At 34.6% G+C, this 21,725-nt stretch overlaps 2 protein-coding genes across 4 annotated transcripts; both read left to right on the top strand.

Annotated features, from left to right (window-relative positions):
• Positions 1–107: 107 nt before the first annotated feature.
• Positions 108–3,198, top strand: LOC105204641 (hsp90 co-chaperone Cdc37). Its single transcript, XM_011173795.3, has 5 exons — positions 108–423; positions 903–1,036; positions 1,324–1,768; positions 2,186–2,491; positions 2,577–3,198. The coding sequence occupies exons 1-5, from the start codon at positions 391–393 to the stop codon at positions 2,784–2,786; spliced, it is 1,128 nt and encodes a 375-aa protein (XP_011172097.1). The 5' UTR covers positions 108–390; the 3' UTR covers positions 2,787–3,198.
• Positions 3,199–3,451: 253 nt separating this feature from the next.
• LOC105204639 (chromodomain-helicase-DNA-binding protein 1) lies at positions 3,452–21,718 on the top strand. Of its 3 annotated transcripts, none has more exons than XM_011173793.3 (23): positions 3,452–5,789; positions 8,426–8,538; positions 9,614–9,898; positions 11,115–11,303; positions 11,377–11,546; positions 11,625–11,788; positions 11,875–12,034; positions 12,149–12,461; positions 12,547–12,754; positions 12,853–13,133; positions 13,492–14,218; positions 14,313–14,558; positions 14,660–14,830; positions 14,988–15,111; positions 15,487–15,641; positions 15,717–16,078; positions 16,247–16,481; positions 16,757–16,876; positions 17,156–17,383; positions 17,517–17,846; positions 17,931–18,418; positions 18,616–18,726; positions 18,800–21,718. In XM_011173793.3, the coding sequence occupies exons 1-23, from the start codon at positions 5,784–5,786 to the stop codon at positions 19,011–19,013; spliced, it is 5,400 nt and encodes a 1,799-aa protein (XP_011172095.1). In that variant the 5' UTR covers positions 3,452–5,783; the 3' UTR covers positions 19,014–21,718. The 3 variants fall into 3 exon arrangements, with proteins under 3 accessions (XP_011172095.1, XP_011172094.1, XP_011172096.1); XM_011173792.3 differs by having other exon boundaries at positions 17,928–18,418; XM_011173794.3 differs by lacking the exon at positions 9,614–9,898 and having other exon boundaries at positions 17,928–18,418.
• Positions 21,719–21,725: the final 7 nt, after the last annotated feature.

The raw sequence follows: 21,725 nt of genomic DNA, 5'->3' as shown, positions 1-21,725 counted from the left end.
ATAAGTCAAGTGTCAAGCGTTGTCAAGTGATAACGTTCGTCGGATACGATGCATGATGCGAAGGTGTGACCGCGCTCTGCATGATGCGAAGGTGTGACCGCGCTCTGAGGTTCCTCTTTGCCCGTACATTGGCCGCCATCTCTCGTTGTTCTCCGCGATTACTGGCCAGGAGTTTAGGCCAGTCGGCAATCAGACTCTGGTAAGAGTGCTCGGCGAGAACGGCGAGGCGGAAGCGTGAGCGGCAATCCTCAGTTCTCAGTTTCCGTGCGCGACGTATCGTCAACGTATCGCCGTGGAAGGAGAGAGAAGAAAAGAGAAACGGACATCATCCAAGCGTAGGAGCGACTCGTTTGACAACAGGCACAACAGGTTCATCATCCAAGCACTACGATGGTAGATTACAGCAAATGGAAGAGTATCGAAGTAAGGATAATATCAGTCGTTCTCTCTAGACTAAGCAATCTAGTGGAATGTTCTCGAAGAATGTCAAGATCAGATCTCGCCGGCTGCGCGTGACTTTTCTGTCGATGTGACACGTTAACAAAATGTCAATGTTTCGATTCGACTATTTCGATCCATAGCGTAGTTTATATACCACAAATGTAGGATTGTGCAATTTCCGGAATATCACTATAGATTACTTTGCTATCGAATATCGCGAGTCCAGATTTTTTACAAACCAAACTGTTCTTAGTTTCTACTTTTATACGTGATTTGTTTATAACTTTGTCATTTTTTTTGTTTGTTACTTTACAGGATCAATCAGTTTGGTTTTTAAGAGGCTTATTTATTTTTTGTTCAAACAATCTTACAGCGTTTAATTGGAGCAGCAATGTTTGTACATATGATTCTATGCACTCAAAAATTCTTTTTGTATTGAATTTTGCTATTCTCTTTGCTAGATTTCGGACGATGAGGATGATACGCATCCAAACATTGATACACCATCCTTGTTCAGATGGCGTCATCAAGCAAGGGTGGAAAGGATGGAAGAACGCAAGAAAGAGCAAGAGGAACATATGAGGAAAAAAACAGAGTACGAATAAAAATATTTTAAATAATATCTTCTTTATGTGTAACAATAGCAGTAGTAGTAGTAAGTGGGAACAAGTGGGATTATCAATCCATCTATACGTCAGATTTAAAGAGTTTCTCTATTTTTTATCAAAGATTATATATTTAAAAATCTATTTATGGGATGTGTGGGTTTGAACTCTCAACCTATTACTTATGAATCCGTCGCTCTCATATGGAGCCACTCAACACATCTCATTTCTCTATGTGTAAAATAAAAATTAATTATTGTTATAATATTTATTTTAGAACATTGCAAAAACTGAAAGCTACAAAGGAGAAATTAGCCAAATTAGAAACACAAAATACAGATTCGGCTGACTTAACTGCATTGAAAAAAGTTCTTCAGGACCTTGAAGAGGAAGAAAAAAAGATCCAAGAGAAGGAAAAAGAAATGGAAAAGAAGGAGAAATTGACACCATGGAATATAGATACTATTGGACAAGATGGCTTTACAAAAACTGTTATAAATTCGAAGCTTCCAAGGAGAAATGATGATTCAAGTTTATCTGACGAGGAAAAGGAGAAACGAATGAAACAATTTGTTAAGGATCATGAGAAGGAACTGAAAGAGTTTGGCATGCTAAGAAAATACGATGACAGCAAAAAATTCTTACAAGACCATACGTATCTAGTTTGCGAAAATACTGCAAACTATTTGGTCATCTGGTGCATCAACTTAGAAATGGAAGAAGTAAGTTTGATATACGATTGTGCTATCACTAAACTAGAGCGTCTTAACAAGTACACTTAATAATATTTATAATTAGAACCGTGTTTATAAAATTTACGCCTAAGGGCTTGTGATCTTTGAATACCCTAATCTAGTTTGTTCTCCCTCCTAATGAATAAACAATAAATAATTAAATGACATGCTTAATATCTTAAACTACTTTAATATATATTAAATTACTAAACTATCTATTAAACTTTAAATATTTATCCTTCTCTGTAAATATATTTAGGGAGAAGGATAAATATTTAAAAAATGAACTTTTTATGTAAAGCATCCGTAGTGCTTCAGCGTCCTGGGGCTTCAAACTCCAAAAATCATAAGTAAATATGCTATTATTTATAACAATTTTGTTTGTTTTTTTTTGTATATTTTCAGAAACATAATTTGATGGAACACGTTGCACATCAATGTATATGTATGCAATACATCTTGGAACTGTCTAAGCAATTGGACGTCGACCCGCGGGCGTGTGTCGGCTCTTTTTTCAGTCGCATTCAGATCGCTGAAGTGGAATACAAGAACTCTTTCGATGACGAACTTAAAGCATTTAAAGACAGAATACGTAAAAGAGCAGCGGAGAAAATAGCTGAGGCGGTAAAAGAGGCCGAAGAGGAAGAAAAACAGGCACGTTTGGGTCCTGGTGGACTTGATCCAGTTGAAGTATTCGAAAGTCTTCCAGAGGTGAGTGAAAATTTGACTCAGAACATAAAATTTAATGTTCTGAATGAGTATGAATTTCTTTCTTAAACCTTCGTATTTGTTTTAGGCTTTACAAAAATGTTTTGAGGTGCAAGATATTCCGTTGTTGCAACAAACAATAGCCGCGATGCCAGAGCAAGAGGCAGCATATCATATGAAACGTTGCGTCGACAGCGGTTTGTGGGTTCCCGATGCGAAAAACAAGGAGAAAGAGAGCGAAAAGAAGACAGCAGAGGAAGGACAAACCGTAGTGGGACAGACGCCAGATCCGGAATAATGCATTTAAGTTACATTCTATTATCGATTATCGTATTACTCTATGAAAATCAGTATATCATTTACATCAGCATCTCATTTATTCTTTGCATAATCCGAAACGGGTACAATAAAGCTGTCATCTATGCAAACTTTGGCAATGTACGATTATTACATCGGCTTTTTCTTTCGTCATAATATTCATCATCGCGTTGGCACGCAGTTAACATGAGCTGAATTAGTTCGTAAGACTAAGTTGTCGTTTCATAAATAGAAAACTTGGCATACGCATAAAATATGTAACTATTACCAAGTGGCATGAGTACTAGTGTCGAAGTGTTATATGACCTTCATTTTTGTGTATGATTTGTGTTACTATTGAGATTGTCTTTCTATGTAATGTACATATATATATTGTTAACCACAATCTATAATTATTTCAATATATTCATTTTTTGTCCCTTCCCATAACATTAGTATTGTATATTAATTGGGAACAATATCATTATATGAATAAAAGACTAATTACATGTCTAAATTTTTTATACCGTTAAATTATGAGATACTATAATATTTTTTGAAAAATTATTTTAGTTTTTGATTTTATCTCTAATTCCATATACATAGTTGAATCAATCGAATGATTCTTTTTCTTCAGTGTTCAAAAATAACAATTAAATAGAAATTAATTTTATATGTATAAGGAATGTTAAACATTTCTACTCGTTCTATATTACTGCATTTTACTATTTTTTTGCTGTGCTCTAATTGTTTTTTTTTTCTTTGATGACAAAAAAGATACATTTATAAAATTAAATCAATACAACTAATAGCGTACTTAATTTGCTGACTCGATCCTATTTCAAGTTGATGGTCTTTTTTTAACTGCATTTCTTATACGATTTATCTCTTGCACAGTTTATCTTATAACTGGAACAGACCGTCGACTCGGAATTGAGTTGAGTCAGCAAATCGACTACGCTATAAATATCACAGTTTATGTAAAACATTTTTTTATCAGCAATCTTTATATTATTGAAATTATTGTGAATATTTTTATTATTTTACACATATTACAATTTGTTATATGTTTTATAGTTTATTATTATATATTATTAATTATTTTACTAATTGTATATTTCTTTTAGATTAGATTGAACGACACGAAAGCTATCATATACCGTGCGAGGCACGTTCGAAAAAGCCCGCCGTGAAACTCGAATGAAAAGGCGGCGCTCATCGAGCTCTCGATCGAGTTGCGAGTTGCGACGGCGTACATATACCGGAAACTCGGACGTCTCGTCCTTTTCCGGTGCGGCGTTGGCAGAGACGTGTAGGTAATATTTTTCGTCTTTCATTCTCACCATGATACTGTCCCATCGGCTGCGAGACGGCTGCGCTGGCTGGCTTTCCATCGGGACGGGCGTGGCGCGCCGCTCAGTCGGCGTCGTTTTCGCGACGTCGCGACACGCGGTCGCTCAGAAATCTTTCCGAGACGGCGACGTCCGTCAGTCCGTCCGTTTTCTATCGTCCCGCCTGATACGCCCGTTGGAAAGCCACAGCCGCCTGTCGTGCTCCGATCTCGGTCTCTTCACCTGCGCATTTTGCATGGCGACCAACTTTGCGTTCTGGAGCCAGTTCATTCCATTCCATTCGGCCGACGCTTGGTGTGGACTCCTACCTACTTTTAACGCGAGAAATGGGTGCTAGAGTTAAGCGCGAGTTCCTGAGCCCTCGAAAATTTCCTTCTTTCACGTTATACGGTATGTATGGACTTGTAGCGCGCTCGAACGAACCGTTTTCTCTCTTTCGTCTCTGTATCGATCTGCAAAGTTCCTTACGTTACTCCGTTATGTTCTTTGAATGTTCCGCGATTTGGCTAGCGATATAGTTTTGTTGGCATTTATTACACGATTTTCCCCTTTTTAAAGTATCGAATTTTTCTCGTTTTTGCGAAAAAAAAATCTATAATTCGTAAAATCATCTTTTGCGCCTCTAACAAATCGTTGAAATTCGCCGTTAATCGCCATGATGCCGTCCGAGTTCCGAGACGTTTGCGTGTTACATAAGTTTTCTTTGTTCTAAAACACGTTTCGATTATTCTCGAAAAAAAAATCTCGAACTTCCGTTTTTCCCAACTTCCGTTTAAAAGCTATGAAAATTTTTGCAAGGAAATCTCTAAAGAAAAAACAGCATATTCGTGGAATAACTGCCGGGCACGCCATTTTCAGCAGCTGCTGGCGATCGCGTAAAGTAGAGCTCGGCGGAGGAGAATTTAATCAGGGAAAAGCGACGCTACGCCACGCATTCTGGGTAAAATCGTTGACTGTACAAAATGGCCGTATGACGTTCGATTTCCGTTTTTGCGTCTCCGTTCGACATTCCTATCGCTCGACCCCATCGCGAGACGATCGAATTCGCTCGAATTTGCGCGAGAAAAATCGAGCGACGAATTTCGTCGAATGTTTCTCTTCGCTTTTCATCGCGTAAATTTCTCACGCGAAACGAAACGCTTGTGTGAGAAATTTAAGATTCCATTTAACAAACGCTTGCCCGTTGCATATGTGTATGTGTCGCGCGCGCGCGCGGGCATACCACACAACTTTAGTCACGCGATGCGCGCGTTCTCTCGTCTTCCCTCTCCACTCGCCTCCCGTCCAATCGCCGCGAAGGCCGAGCGTCTTGGCGTCGTGCGATTGGCGGGGAGAGGGTGAGGAAAAGACGATGAGATGGCGCGCGCGTTGCATGACGGGATGACGGGAGAAGCGGCGTAGTGGGGAGGGCGAAGAAGCAAGTCGCGTTCACAAAATGGCGGTCTACCTCTCGAATCCGTGAGCATATAGCGCACGATACTCTGAGTTTCTAATGATGTCGGGGCCCGTGTCGTCAAACGTGGCCTGATATCGCGAGCACGTGTACGCGTGACAGTTGTACGATTGAGGATAGGGAAGATTTCGCGCGCGGTGCGCGTCGGTGATTACGTCGGTGGATCGTCGGTGCGACGCGTAGACGGGGAGCCATGCAGGTGAGTGCCAGCCTCCGAACACCCCCGGGATCCGGGTGCGATTTCGCCCTCATACGCGGATTTTCGCGACAATTTCCATCGTGGACCGTTCGCGGATGCGTTCGCCGCGATTTTATGCGTGCGCGCGACTCGCTCGTCGCGACCACCGTGTTGTTTGGAATAGGGGAAAATCGCGTAGCCACATGCGTTTTAGCGTGTCGACGCTCGACAAAAACCTCGTGAAAACGTGAAAAAACCCCGGATGCCCGCTCGCGAAGGTTTCCGACGCGTAGGGCGGGGTCTCCCGGGCCGTCCGGGCTCAGGAACTTGTACCACCCTCGCCACGATTTTTCGCAACTTTACACACTTTCCTAGCCCCTCAATAACCTATAAGGTTTGTTTACATCGCGTCAATCTGATATTTTTCACAGAAAACATCGTTGTACCATCCTGATTTTCGTTGCAAACGATTCCCCGTACTTTCCTTCGGCCTGCCATCACGCTTATTCGAAAATCAAAAATGTACCCATTTTTGCAAATTGAGCTCAAATATTGTCACACACAGTCCTGCCTAGTGATCAGGAATGTGTGATGCAATTCTCACGGCGAATACCCGTGATTTTGACGCATTTCCATCGGAATAACGTCAAAAATATTGTGCCTTTTCAACCTTTGAAAGTTCTTTGCAAAAATTTTCATGGGAAATCTCCAATTTTGGCATGCAATGAACAAAATTGGGTCTATGAAGGCCTTCATAACATCTGTTCGTACCGTAAAACTCCATTTATGCCATTTGGAATCTTGTTAATCATGGATTTCTTTTGCATTTATTTTATAAAAGTGAAAATTACAACCTTAAAACGTACTTTTAATAAAACTATGTTGTATTGTGGCAAATTTGATTGAATTTGATGATAAAATTATCTTGATAACAACATAAAATATCACGAAAATAACATAAAAAATAATTATATCTTTAATTTATAAAAGAATATTTGTAATTTTTGGAATAGTAATGGGGTTAGTTAAGATCATTAGATAAATTTGTACAAAAAATTGAAGCGATATAATTATTACATACATACAAAATACTTAAATATTTGTGGATTTTACAACAATAGTATATAAATGGCTCTAAATAACTATAGACAAAGTTAACGATGCCTTCCACTCTTGTGTATGTCACTTGTGTTACACATTATTTCTCTTGATTAACACATACATTTGAATTATCATAATGCATTAATAAAACTGGTCATTGCACTATGAATAAATGAAGACTAATTTATTTCTTTATCAATATTTGAGCTCAAATTTTTTCTGTCGAGTCATCTTTATTATAATATACAAAACATTGTTATGAAAATTGTTATATAATGTATAAAAAGATCCATTTTATGCTCAAATTCTTAACAGTGATTTATTACCAACATGGTTACAGTTTGCAGCATAGATTATTTTAATATTTAATTATGTATTGCTGGTATGGTACCTAGGATGAAAATGTAGCATGTATCACTAACGTTTGTTACAGAAAGAGAGCAAGGAATTCCCACATTCAATTAATATAGGTATTGCGCTGATTGCAAGATATTGCATTTTACTTCACATTTGTAATTTGAATATTCTTCTTTCAATATACTTGACAAGAATCTTAATTATAATTATTGTTATGTTTTGATATAGATTTATAAATGTATAAAACTTATCAAATGTTAGGAGAGACAAACATAATTACAACATTATTATGAAGTATTTTAATTTACATTAAATTCATCTAAAAGTTAATAAAATATACAAAGTAATTAATACATAACACATAATATATTTAATCTGCTATAAATTAAATAATTAATAAACTATATTATTAGTTATATATTTCTGTATGCATTTACATATCTTAATCAAGCACTGGCGACTGGGATATGTAATTGTTGAAATATTTAATAAACATATAACCTGTTTGAATAATGATCTCTATTATTCAGTGCCCAAACCTGTATTGAGCATTTCCAAATAAGTTTTCCTTTCATGCGACCAACAGCATAAGCGATTGCAGCATACGATAAACTGAAATACACATTAATTTGACAGAGATTTTGTTCATGTTTAATCTTATAGATATTCGAACAAAGGATTTCGCTGCTAGATACAGAAAATGAAAAATTTAATAGGGTATATTAAACATTGCAATGTATTTTATTTTCGTTTTTTAGATTTTTTTTAGCTTTTATTTAGGCCAAATAATCGAACAAATGTAAGAGTACAGCGTTGATTCATCAAAATTTCTTAGATTAATGTTTTACCTCTTCTAAGAACACAAAATGGCGGACGACGACCACAAAATGGAGGACGAATTCATGCTGATGGAATGGCGATATTGCTGCATGCGAGCTGATTAAAGAAAATAAAAAAAAAATGCGCAATAAAGAGTTCCATCGCTTCCTCTGACTGCGAATCACCTACTCGTTATAATAATTGTATTTCCGTCTATCAAGAATAAAAAGAAAAGATCTTTATTAGAGTAATAATATCATGGGGCGTTTTTACGATAAGCGTTAGCCGGAGACAAAAGTGAACTATTCCAAACAACACAACGCGACGGGCGATATTTTGCGTAGAAATAAAAATTACATTTAGATATAATTGACTTCCAGAAAACGTTAGAATCCGAATCCGGTAAGGAATCCGGGTCTGATTCTGAAAATGAGAGCAAAAGCGATAGCTCTTCTTCTGGTAGTAACAGCGGCTCGGGATCGGGATCTGAAAGGTGGGTATAGATAGAGATAGCTCATTTCCCTGAAAATCGTGAGATCTGATACACTTGAATCAGTGAAATTTAATTTTTGACTACACGAAAAAAACTACTAATTTCACAAGTTTCGTAAACGAAATTTTATATTTTCAGAATAAAGACTTGATTTATTAAAAGATTTATTTAAATGCTCAATTTTTGTCAATGTTTTCGAGAATATAATTTTTCTTTTAAATTTTACAATAATTTTTACAATATACATTAAATTTTTTTACATATTGCAGTATAATATAATTTATTAATTATTATGTCGTTGAGACAAGTATCTGATCTTTTACAGAATGCAGTTGCAGCATATGATGTATTATTAATGCAAGACAAATTGAACTGCATACAAGTGTATATCATATACTCTGATGTGTAAGGGTTTATCACAGTCAGTGCCATTCGCAAATGGGCTACTTGTGTATTGCTATAGCTTTGTATAGCACTAACAATGTCTTAACAATTTTGCTAATTTTATGTACCCTACTTTGGATTTTTGTGAGCACCTTTTTCTTATATATTGTTATATTTACGTCAAAACATTTGCTTCCTTATATTCAAAATTCAGTGCAGTTCTAGATGAGCTATAATGTTAATAGCGTTAGTTGACTTTTAAGTGATCGACAGATCAGATACAAATCTACTGAGATTGCACCGGCAGAATTAAAAAATTTTGGGATAAAATTTATATTTTTAATTGATATTTCACAGTGTATCAAATTTTAGAAAACTACAATTTCAACATGTATATTTTTATATTAATTTTTTTAAGTATTTATACATACATATATTAGTATTGCATAATTATTTTTTAATATAATCAATTTTTATGTAATAATTACATAATATATTTTTAAATATAATAAAAATTTTATGCTTATACATAAATATGTGATTTATATTGCATATTTTTATAGTGAATTGTTCTCACTATTTCATTTCGACTATTTTAAATAATCTGAACAAGTATTTCGAAATGCTGTGTTCTCGCACATATTCTATACACAATTAGTGAAATGAAATATTGCCTGGCTGCTTAACGCAGCGACTCTAGCTCTTCGAGCGGTTCCTGTTCCGGATCCGGCTCCGACTCGGAAAAGTCTGAGAAGTCGGATGCACCTGCTGCACAAAGCGATAGCTTCCAGAGCAAAGGCTCGAATCACAGCACCGAAGCAAAAGTTAGAGTTAAACATGAGTCTAGTCGAGAGTGGGACGAGAATCCTGACATATATGGCATCAGGAGATCTGGCCGTTCCAGGAAGGAACCCGACAGGCTCGTGACGAATCGCGAGAGCGACAGTGACGGTCGCAAGAAATTTAAAAAGAAAGGGTAAGTGCGACAAATCGTCGGGAGAGAGGAGGATACGTCGATTCTGCGGTAATGATCGGTGTGTAACTCTGCTGAACGAGTTACCGCAAACGCGAGATTGCAGAATTGCATATTTGTACGAATAAATTACAATACGTTTAATTCAGAGATTAAACAGACCTGTAATTGTCGGTAGCTGATGTAGAATAGTCTACAATTTAGCCCGTATATCATGACTTTGACCTTATCATTTGTATTACAAGAGATATTTTTTAACGATATATCATCTCTATGTGGCAACTGTATTACGTTAGTTTTTGATGAGTACTTTTTATATATATTCCACATAGCGCAAATAAAAAATCGGTAGATGTTAGATTTTTGCTCATTTTCATTTTCATCATTATCAGCATATTTGCACATAAATTTATAAATAATACGGCGGTGTTTTATCAATGTCAATCGTTACATAACGTCGCGTAATTTTAATATAATTATCTGATAATGTACCGAACGTCACTGAATTTATTGCGATGATCGTGATGCTTTTTTTTTAACACAAATCACAATCAAAATTATTTGTTTTTACATGTAATAAATATACGCATTAGCCACACGTAAAGTATATGCTGCACTTATGCATACATATACTTCTGCATAAATATTCACAAGTGTTTACGTTTTTACATCTGTTTGCACTAATCGGATTTCACTTTTGTTTTGCACATAACTGCTTATACTTTCCAATTTACGTCACAATGCATTTTTCTATGTTATATACCTCAAATTTATTAAAAACTTAACAGACAAGTTTTTTATGTGTTGTGAAGCATATTATTTATGTAACATTTTCCTAAACTGTTATACAGCTTTATTTCTTATAAAAATGTTAATTTGTGGAGAATATATAAACATTTTAAAGATGGTTATACAATAAATAAATATTAAATAACATCTGATTTTATTTTTTGTTTAATTTTTTTATGATTATTACGTATTTAGAAATTGATTTCGCGGTATTATTTCCTTTGCATACATTTATTGCATAAATATATTAGTAACTTGAAGTTTTTTACATCATATACAAATTTTTGAAAAATTTCTGAAATATTAAAAGTAAATTACTAGCATTATTTCATTGAATTAAATAAAATTCAGTAAACAGTATGATAATAAATGCGAATTTCTTAGGGGTATAATACCTGCACAGTCATATATGTACGACTTATTGTTTTAGTTCACACAATTCGTGGAATTCAGAGAGTTCAGATTCAGAATCTGATGAAACTGAAAATCGTAGACCTCCACCTAGCAAATCCTTAAACAGGCGCGCAGCACAAAAAGCTAAGGAGAAAGCCAAAGTACGAAAGAAACATATCTCTGAATCTTCTGACAATTCTTCCTATGACAGTGATGATAATAGAAGGTACACGTCGAAAAAAATTTACTCATAAAAAGTATATAAAGCAAACTAATAATTATATATTAAAATTGATTAGACAAGCTAGTAGACGAACAGGCACAGCAGTTAGTTACAAAGAGGAAAGCGAAGAAGGTACCGATAGCGAGGATTTGGTTGAAGTTGACGAACCGAATGCTGCGTCAACAGAGCCTGATAATGCGGAAACTATTGAAACCATTTTGGCTCAGAGGACAGGCAAAAAAGGAGGTTGGTTTTATTCGTGTAACATTGTGATACCGTTAATTGAGATATTGAAAAACTTTTCTATTATATAATTACATGCAGTTACCGGCAACGTGACGACAATTTACGCTGTTGAAGAAAATGGTGATTCTAATCCAAAAGATCTAAGTAACATGGAAACCGAAGTACAATACTTGATTAAGTGGAAAGGCTGGTCTCACATACATAACACGTGGGAATCAGAGGAATCTTTAAAAGCACAAAAAGTATGGTATTATTAATATATTGTTTAGTTTTTGTTAATTTTCAACTATAATATCTCTGGAAATATTTATAATCTTATATTTATTAGGTAAAAGGATTGAAGAAGTTGGACAATTTTATCAAACGTGAATATAGAATTCAGCAGATTAGAGATCAGGCTGAACCAGAGGAATTGGATTATTTAGAATGTCAATTGGAACTTAAACAAGATCTTCTGAAAAGTTATTACAATGTTGAAAGGATTATTGGTATGAAGATTTTTACTTTGAGAGAATATTTCAAATAACGTCTAACTTTTCTTTCTTTCTATAAACATAAATTATCATGGTGATAAGCTATACACCTTATACTTTTCTTATCAGCTGACTACAAGAAACCAGACTCGGAACATCCCGATTATTACTGTAAATGGGAGAATTTATCGTATGCCGAGGCCACATGGGAAGATGGAACTTTAATAGTGAAAAAATGGCCAGAGAAGATAAAAGAATTTCGCTACAGAGAAGATTCCAAAAGAACACCGAGCAAACATTGCAAAGTCCTTAAATCTCGACCTAAATTTTATCAGTTGAATGAACAACCTGCTTATATGGGCCAGGAGAGAGATTTAGTGTTGAGAGATTATCAAATGGATGGACTTAATTGGATGATACATTCTTGGTGCAAGGAAAATAGGTACATAGATTTTCGAAGAAATAATGACACTTGAAATTATAATTGTTATATTTATTTAATCTTTTAATTACCTCATTTTTTGCAGTGTTATATTAGCCGATGAAATGGGTCTTGGTAAAACAATCCAAACAATATGCTTCCTTTACTACTTATTTCACACGCAGCAGCTTCATGGGCCATTTTTACTAGTAGTTCCTTTGTCGACAATGACTTCCTGGCAAAGAGAGATGTCTCTGTGGGCACCTGATTTAAATTTTGTTATTTATTTGGGCGATGTCAGTTCTCGTAATATTGTAAGTCAATTCTCGTAGTATTGTAATATTATTTTTTACTGCTTCACAAACTTTGACATTTTAAGATTCCCTAAATGAATCGCATATATTTTTTTCAGATTAGGGAATACGAATGGTGCTACCGAGATTCGAAGAGACTGAAGTTCAACGTCATACTTACGACGTATGAAATAGTACTTAAGGACAAAGCATTATTGGGTGCCTTAAGTTGGGCGGTTTTGCTAGTGGACGAAGCTCATCGATTGAAAAATGATGATTCGCTATTATACAAAGCACTTACTGAATTTAACACTAATCATCGTTTATTGATTACTGGTACTCCGTTACAAAACAGTTTGAAGGAGCTGTGGGCCTTATTACATTTCATTATGCCTACTAAGTTAGTTCCTATCTTTTTAATTTCTCTAGATATACAAGGTGTCTCTCACATAAACCGTTACAGTTTAATATCTCGAAAATCACGCGATCTGTTTTAATGATTTTAGTCTTAAATTTCTTAGGTTCCAGAGGCCTTTAAATCTATGTCACTGATCTTCTTTGTCCCCTCTAGGGAGGTAAAGCAGAGGTAACTTTAAAATTTCAAATGGGTATCTTCAAATAAATCTGGTAGTGCTCTAGATAAACTGTAATGCGGTTTATGCAGGTCACCCTGTATATAACATATTTACAAAAGTATAAATTTGGTTTATTTTATTTTTTTTATAAGTATTTACATCTGTTATATTGTTTGAATGTAGATTTAACTCTTGGGAAGAATTTGAAAAGCAACACGACAATGCTGCACAGAAAGGATACTCCAAGTTACACAAGCAATTGGAGCCATTTATTCTACGTCGAGTTAAGAAAGATGTCGAGAAATCTTTGCCTGCTAAAGTCGAGCAGATTTTACGAGTAGAAATGACATCTGTACAGAAACAATATTATAAGTGGATATTAACCAAAAATTATGAGGCGTTGCGAAAAGGTGTAAAAGGATCTACTACGACATTTTTGAACATCGTTATTGAATTAAAAAAATGTTGCAATCATGCTTTTCTCACGAAACCGATTGAAGCCGAAAGGGAAAAGACTAACGAAGATTACTTGCAGCAATTAATTCGTGGTTCTGGCAAATTAGTGCTTCTGGATAAATTACTAGTGAGATTGCGTGACACCGGACATAGAGTATTGATATTCAGTCAGATGGTCAAGATGTTGGATATTCTTGGTGAATATCTGCAAAGGAGGCATTTTCCATTCCAAAGATTAGACGGAAGCATAAAGGGGGAACTACGGAAACAGGCATTAGATCATTTCAATGCTGAAGGATCACAGGATTTTTGTTTTCTATTGTCGACGCGAGCCGGTGGCCTTGGGATTAATCTTGCCACCGCAGACACTGTGATAATTTTCGACTCTGACTGGAATCCGCAAAATGATTTGCAAGCCCAGGCCAGAGCGCATCGAATAGGACAAAAGAATAAGGTACGCTAGCGATTGTTTCAAGTCGATGCTCTGATGAATTTTCAAACTTCAGTTTTATAATCAAATAATTTACATATGTGTTTATTGTATGTAGGTTAACATCTATCGATTGGTTACCAAAAAGTCGGTCGAGGAAGAAATCGTCGAACGTGCGAAGCAGAAAATGGTCTTGGACCATTTAGTGATACAACGAATGGATACAACCGGAAGAACAGTATTAGATAAAAAGAATGCAGGGACCAATAGTAATCCATTTAACAAAGAAGATTTGACTGCTATTTTAAAATTTGGTGCTGAGGATCTATTTAAAGACGAAGAAGCTGGAGATGAGGAACCAGCTGTAAGTTTATTGGCATATCTTATATTTTTGTTAGTATAATTTAGCCCAGAACAATTAGAAATATTTGAATATTTATTAATTTTATTATATTTCTATAATAGTGTGATATTGATGAGATATTAAGAAGAGCTGAAACAAGAGACGAAGGGCCGACAACAGTTGGTGATGAATTATTGTCTGCCTTTAAAGTTGCCAGTTTTAAAACAGCATTTGAAGAGGATTTAGAACCTATTAATCAGCCGAATGATAATGATGATGAAAGTAAAGATTGGGTAAATATCTTTTCTTTACTTCTAGATAAATATTTTTAATATCTGAATAAGCATATTATTTTTTATTGTAATTAAAACAAAAATTTTTTTTACATATATTTAAAATTCTGTTCTATTTTTATTTATATGAAATTGTTATTTATTTAATCTTTTTTAGGCTGAAATTATTCCGGAGAATTTTCGAAGGAAGGTGGAAGAGGAGGAAAAGTCAAAGGAAATGGAAGATCTTTATTTGCCACCTAGAAGTCGGAAAACTCTTCAGCAACTCAATCAGGGCGAAGGTATTTTTAGAGTTGTTTAATACACACATTTATCTTTGAATACGTTTCAACTGCGATGAATACCACATTAATCCTTGATAATCATTGATATGACGCCAGTCGAAAGAAGGAATTTTTTTAAGATGCTGTAGCATCATTGTTAAATTGATGATCAATTTAACTTGTGATATTATGTATAGTTTATAATTGTACTTCAAGACCAATTGTGTTTGGCATATAGTTTATAAAAACTAAAAATGTATTTATGATTGTTATATAGAATATTAGACAACAAATATTTGAGTTTCCTTAGTTACTTGTGTATTTTTAGGAACTTTTATTTGAATTTAAAATACGTAAACAAATTTATGAATGCTATTTTGTATTTATTTTTAGGCAGAGGCAGAAAGCGCAAAAGAGCGCAAGATGACAGTGACGATGGCGAAGAATCGGGTAGTGAGGCAGAAGGAAGTGATGATGATAGACCTAAGAAGAGAGGTAGACCAAGAGTACTACCGCGTGAGAATATTAAAAGCTTCACTGACGGTGAGGTATGTAAAGTGTCCTTATGAAAAATTGTTTCATCTTTTGAATATTTTTCATACAATAATAATGGTCTCTTACAGATACGACGATTCATCAAGAGTTATAAAAAATTCCCGGCACCTTTGAAACGATTAGATGATATTGCGACTGATGCTGATCTACAAGAGAAACCGATGTCGGAATTACGCTTTTTGGGCGAACAATTGATGTCTAGATGCGATGCATGTTTAGTAGAATTTGAAAATACCGCAAAAGAAAATAAAGGTGCTGAAGAAGAAGGCAAGGGACCGGGTCGTAAGAGAGGACGAGGACCCACTTTTAAGATAGGCGGCGTAATGGTAAATGCAAAATCTTTTTCGGCTGCAGTTAAAGAACTCGAACCTTTGGAGCAAGCTCTACCTAGTGATCCCGAGCAACGTGCTAATTGGCATCTCGATCTTAAGTGAGTTTCATAATTTTACAATGAAAGTTTACAATTAGTTAATCTTAAATAGGATTAATTCTTGTGTTGTTTAATTTGCTTAATGGAAATAGTGAAAAGAATGACTGATTAAAATTAAACTTATTTAAAATTTTTTTACAAAATAATAACAAAATACTTTTACTACAGGTTAAAACCAGCGAATTTTGAATGTGAATGGACTTCCGAGGATGATGCTAAATTATTAAAGGGTATATATCAGCATGGTATGGGCTCATGGGATGCAATAAAAACAGATACTAGTTTGGAACTTGGAGAAAAGATCTTTCCTAATGGCAATAAAGCACAACTGAAACGCGTGAACGCTCGTGCAGAATATCTTTTGAAGATTCTAAAGAAGCAAATTGATCTTAAATTAGGAGTGGTAAGATCATTTTACATGCGAAATGTTAATGGATATGTCTTTATTGACCTTTTTTACTTCTACAGGATTATGTCCTTTTTCTTCAATTAGAATCCGAATATAAGGTAATATCCCGACTATTTCCATCCTTTTGTCCTATTCCTTGATGAACAAAACTTGATGAACGAACGTTCGAAAGAGTAGTGAAATATGAATTATGAATACTAATATGTATAACATAAAAATTTATATATTTTTTTATAAGTTTGCATCTAAAAATTGCCTAATTATTTCAGACGCGAATGAGAAAGCCAAGAAAGCCCAAGGAAACGAAAACAGCAATTACCAAAGAGATTATAGAAGATAACGATAGTTCTGGCGACGAAAATAAGAAATCAAAAGCCAGAATTGATAAGGTGAGTTTTAAAAATAAACTAGTTTTTTATATTTTGTAAATTTATATGAAGTATGTATCTAATAGTAGTAATAATAGTAGTAATGGGAGCGAGTGGAATTAGTCCTTATACGTCATCTAGCTTTAAAGAGAGTTTCTCCATGACTCTCATTAAAGATTACGAATTTAAAAACCCGTGTATACGGAATGTGTGATTCGAACTTGTGACCGTCTCAAAAATCACACAAAATTACGACATTCCAAATATGTACCTATGTATATATATTTTTTATAATTATAGTCTGCAGTTAAAAAAGAAGAAGAGAGCGTTATAAAGAAAGAGATCAAGGAAGAAGTCGATGATCTAACTGACGAAAAGAAAAAAGATAAAAAGACCAAGAAAGAGAAAAAAGATAATAAAAAGGCGAAAAAGAATAAACAAACTGCAGGTCCAATGCATTTTACTGCAAATAACGAACCAAGAGCTGTTGACATAATCGGTGAATTAGATCCACCGATATTCGATGAGGTTAATATCGTTCTTTTGATTTGGATTTGTATATTTTTTTCTTGTGATTTTTATAACGGTAAAATGTATAAGATATGCATAAATAAGAATTAAATAAAAAATTGTTATTGTATTGTACTGTTTTGTTGTGTAGTGTAAAGAGAAGATGAGGCCAGTAAAGAAGGCGTTAAAGGCTCTAGATAAGCCAGATATGTCTTTGAGAGAGGAAGAGCGGGTCGCTCGCGCACGTCGATTTCTTTGCCAAATCGGAGATCACATCAACACGTGTCTGGCAGAATATAAAACTGCCGAACAAGTTAGCGAATGGAAAAGTAATCTTTGGTACTTCGCTTCCAAATTTACAAACTTCAAAGCGAAGAAACTTTATAAGATGTATAAAAATTTGATAAAACAAGGTGGCGACAATAATGGTGGTACCACATCTAGTCCCGATAAAAAAGAGGAGGCTTCTAGTACTGCGAAGGTACGGCGCGTTAAATTTTTTATTTATTACGTAGAAAATAGAAACAAATGATAAATCGTAATTATTTCTGGTTATATTTAGCAGAAACACAATGAAAAGCCGTCTCACGAGAAACATTTCGATAAACAACAATTAGACAGCGGTAATAAAGATAACAGAATAACAAAACGTAAAGTTGACGATACTGAGGACAACTCGAATAGCAGTTCGCAAAGTAAGAAACACCTCTCGACTATTTCTGCTCTCACCAGTAATATCAGCAGCACATCCACGGTTACTATTGGTGCTATTACGATTACGCCTATAACGTCAACGTCAAATTCTACATCGAACACCACTAACAGTGCAGACGTATCACGACATAAAGAGCAAAAAGAGTCGAAGCATAAAGATATGAAGAGAGATAGAGATCGTGACAGAGATAGAGACAGGGGTCACGACAGAGGTGATAGATTGAGTATAAGCAAGGATGACAGAATTAGGAGAGACGGGTACATGGGACATTACAGTGGTAGGGAAGATGATCATTGGTTATCCAGAGACGGGAGAGATATGAGAGACGGCAGATATGGGTAAATACATTTTTTATTTTCATATACATTTCCATTTTTTAAATATATTTCCAATATTTATATCTCCGTATTTAGTAATTTGAATTTTATTTTATTTAATTATTTAGATCTCATTATGCATAAATAAAGATTTTTGCTTGTATCGCTATTTAATCGATTCTTTATCATTTCTGAATTGTTGCAATTTTTTCTAACAGATTCGATCACAAACGCGATCGCTTCGATCCTTATGGCCGAATGTCTAGTGGTTATCACAGAGACAGAGACAGAGATCGAGATCGTGGTATGCACATGAACGACAAAAGAAGGTGCGTAATAGCGATCTCACAAATTTAACTAATCTATTTTATGAATTTTGTTTCAATATATATGGTTTTTTAGTGATTATAGTTATCGATACTCGGGACCACCAGGTTATGGATATGGACCAGGTGGTTATGGTAGTAGCAGTGGTGGTTATCCTCCTACAGATATTCCATCGAGTCATTTCAGAAATCGTGGTTACGCAGGAGATGGCTACTCCGATTGGCGGCCAAACAAAGATTATAGACGGGATTACGATAGAAGACCACCACCGCCAAACGCCAACTCCTAGTGCTTCTTTCTTCCTCGGTTGTGACACGGTATCGAAGCCGTTTTGTGTATAATTTTGCTGCGAGTGAGAGCGTTTGCGTCGACACTGGCTCTCTCATGTCTCTATGTGGGAGAAGTACTGAATGCACGGTGCACGGTTTCTGTAAGCATGCACCATACCTTGTATCTATATGTATAAAGAATTATTCTCTGATGTTCATTATATATAGGATATATGATGTCGAAGATATGTCTAGAATGTGCATCGTACTCCCAATTAGAAACTTTTACAGATATCTACATTATGGAAAGAAAAGAGTGACATTAAATTATGGTTCTTGTAATCGTTATTTCACTCTTACGAAAAAACAGTAAATTGGCGATTGCGTTGTGTTTCCGTGTTTTGTATGAAAGAACCATTTATAGCACATAACCAGAAGAAAAATTTTTTATATGTCAGAACGTATATACTGAGAAATGTTGATAAGAATACGAACAAACAGTGTGTATTCGCTTCTTTTTAAGTACGTATTAATAGGGATTGTAACTGGTATAATTTCTTTGAATTTTTATTGCCACGTGCTAAAATTGTTTTATTTGAAATAAAAAAATAACTACTGAAAAATAATATGACAAAATGTTTTATTTAAATATAACAAGATGGTTTTATTTGAAATAAAACAATTTCCTATATTTGTCACGTGATAAACGAAGATCACTTATCGAAAATACATTTAAATTATACTGGAGTACAATTTCTAAAGTACAATTGTACTTTTTACAATTTTTTTTATTAATTATAACCTAATTCTTTCTCGCATATTCGATTTTGTTACGGTGCAATTGTGAGAAAAATTAGTGACGTATATATTGGATCACGAATATATATATTTTCTATATCATACAGTCTGGATGCGGTCCAGTTGACAGTTCGGAATAGTTTTCGTTTCCGCTAGTGTTACTATCGTTGTCAATGTTTGCACAAATTATTTGGTATTTTTAAAGATCTTAATGCTCTAACTCTAGAGCGTCATGCGTTCCAGACTACTCTGTAAAATGTTGAATGGGTCACATTCGAAACTACTACCGAGCATTGATAGTGTTGATTGCGCCGCATCCTCTATCGTACCTTTCATTATGTAAAATAAGTAAACTGCTTCCGCGCTACGCGCATATATTTTGCATTTTCGATACTAATATGTATATTCATTTTAGAAACATAGCTCGCGCACATAATCGCCTCGAATGATACCTGATTTCACCAATCTCATCTGAGAATTAGATGAGAATAACATATTAGTCGACTCTACGCTAACATAAACTAATCTGATGGAGTTACAATAGACATAAACGGACATAATGTTGTGTTGTAGCACAATGTCTGTGAAATTGTACAAATCTAATCATCAACGTATAAATTTTCTATATAAAAAGAAAATTAAAACTTTAAAGGAACATCGTGTTGTCATGTCACATAAATAGTATTGGTGTACGAGATTATCCAATCCGGTATTGCACTTGCGAAATATCAATCGCAAGAACAGTTAACGCATTAATTCAACAACTACCGGATGTAATCTGTTACGCAAATCAAAATACAGTTTGGATCTTTTTTTTTCAATAGTCTTCTGACGCGTTTGTGATTTAAAGAGAATAGAAATAGATAAGAATACTATTTTTACGTTCATTATTTTATGGTACCATAGTTTTGTATTCTGAACAAAACCAATGTGACATATTTGTATATATTAGCATAAGAGCAATAGTTATACTCTGTTCGTATCGAACTATTGAATCACTTAATATAGCATTACGCTTTCTTCATTTAATATAAAGTATGAGGAGATATTTGCCTTAATCTTGTTTCAGTCGAAAAGAAGAAAAAGAAAAGACAAAAGAAACACTGATCTAAGAATTTTGTATTATCTATAATCAAGAACATCTCTCGTAGAATATTTTTTAACTAAAAGGATTTCCGATTTTGAAATTAACTGTAAAGATAATCAATCATATTTGCTTTATTAATAATGAACAGTTAATGTTTTTTTTTTTTTCAACAAGGAAGGGTTTCTCATAAAATTTTATATTCATAGAAAATATGAAAAAATAACGGAGAAGTTGAGTTCTCTTGTAGAACATACATTATCTTGTATAATCTGAGACTGTCGACATTGCATGCTGAACACACACTGTCTTATCATATATAAAATAAATTATTTTGTAGATTATTTTATGCGCCCGAGTGAAGCCGATTTTGCAATTTTCATGTGCATTTCTGTAAATAGTAGCGTATATTAAGGAAGCGGAACAACATATTGGCGACAGTTTTATTAAGAAAAAAAATGAATGTAGTTCGTATTTTTTTGTGTTTATTTTTTTGTGTTTGGAGGCAGGATTGATCACGTGGCAACAGGAATCTGCTCGCTACAGATTTTCATTTGCGAAATAATGTTTCAGACGCAGCGAGAGCTATTTATAATTTATTACGAACATCTGACTGCGATAAGAGCGATGCGGGATGTATGATGATGCATGGAGTGATCGGGTAAGGAGAATGCAAGTTGTAAATACCGATTTGGAAAATGAAATACAGTGGCATAGCGGAATAGAGTTTAATATATCGTATATTAGATATGTAAAGCGATCATAACAACGTATTTTATCTATCTTTATTGTAGATTACTCTGCGTTTCTGAAAATATATCTGCAGAAAAGTTTTTCATGGTAGTAATAA

The sequence above is a fragment of the Solenopsis invicta genome, chromosome 3 (genome assembly GCF_016802725.1).
Source record: "Solenopsis invicta isolate M01_SB chromosome 3, UNIL_Sinv_3.0, whole genome shotgun sequence".
Taxonomy (NCBI): Eukaryota; Metazoa; Arthropoda; class Insecta; order Hymenoptera; family Formicidae; genus Solenopsis; species Solenopsis invicta.
This window is presented reverse-complemented; position numbering and strand designations above follow the sequence as displayed.

What these genes read in the sequence shown, in the direction of transcription:
- LOC105204639 (XM_011173792.3), top strand. An exon ending in TCTTGGTGCAAGGAAAATAG is followed by an intron (nt 12,462 to 12,546) that starts GTACATAGATTT and finishes CATTTTTTGCAG; the next exon opens with TGTTATATTAGCCGATGAAA. An exon ending in ATGTCAGTTCTCGTAATATT is followed by an intron (nt 12,755 to 12,852) that starts GTAAGTCAATTC and finishes TATTTTTTTCAG; the next exon opens with ATTAGGGAATACGAATGGTG.
- LOC105204641 (XM_011173795.3), top strand. Translation starts at nt 391, where the DNA reads ATGGTAGATTACAGCAAATGGAAGAGTATCGAA. An exon ending in GCAAATGGAAGAGTATCGAA is followed by an intron (nt 424 to 902) that starts GTAAGGATAATA and finishes TCTCTTTGCTAG; the next exon opens with ATTTCGGACGATGAGGATGA. An exon ending in CATATGAGGAAAAAAACAGA is followed by an intron (nt 1,037 to 1,323) that starts GTACGAATAAAA and finishes TATTTATTTTAG; the next exon opens with AACATTGCAAAAACTGAAAG.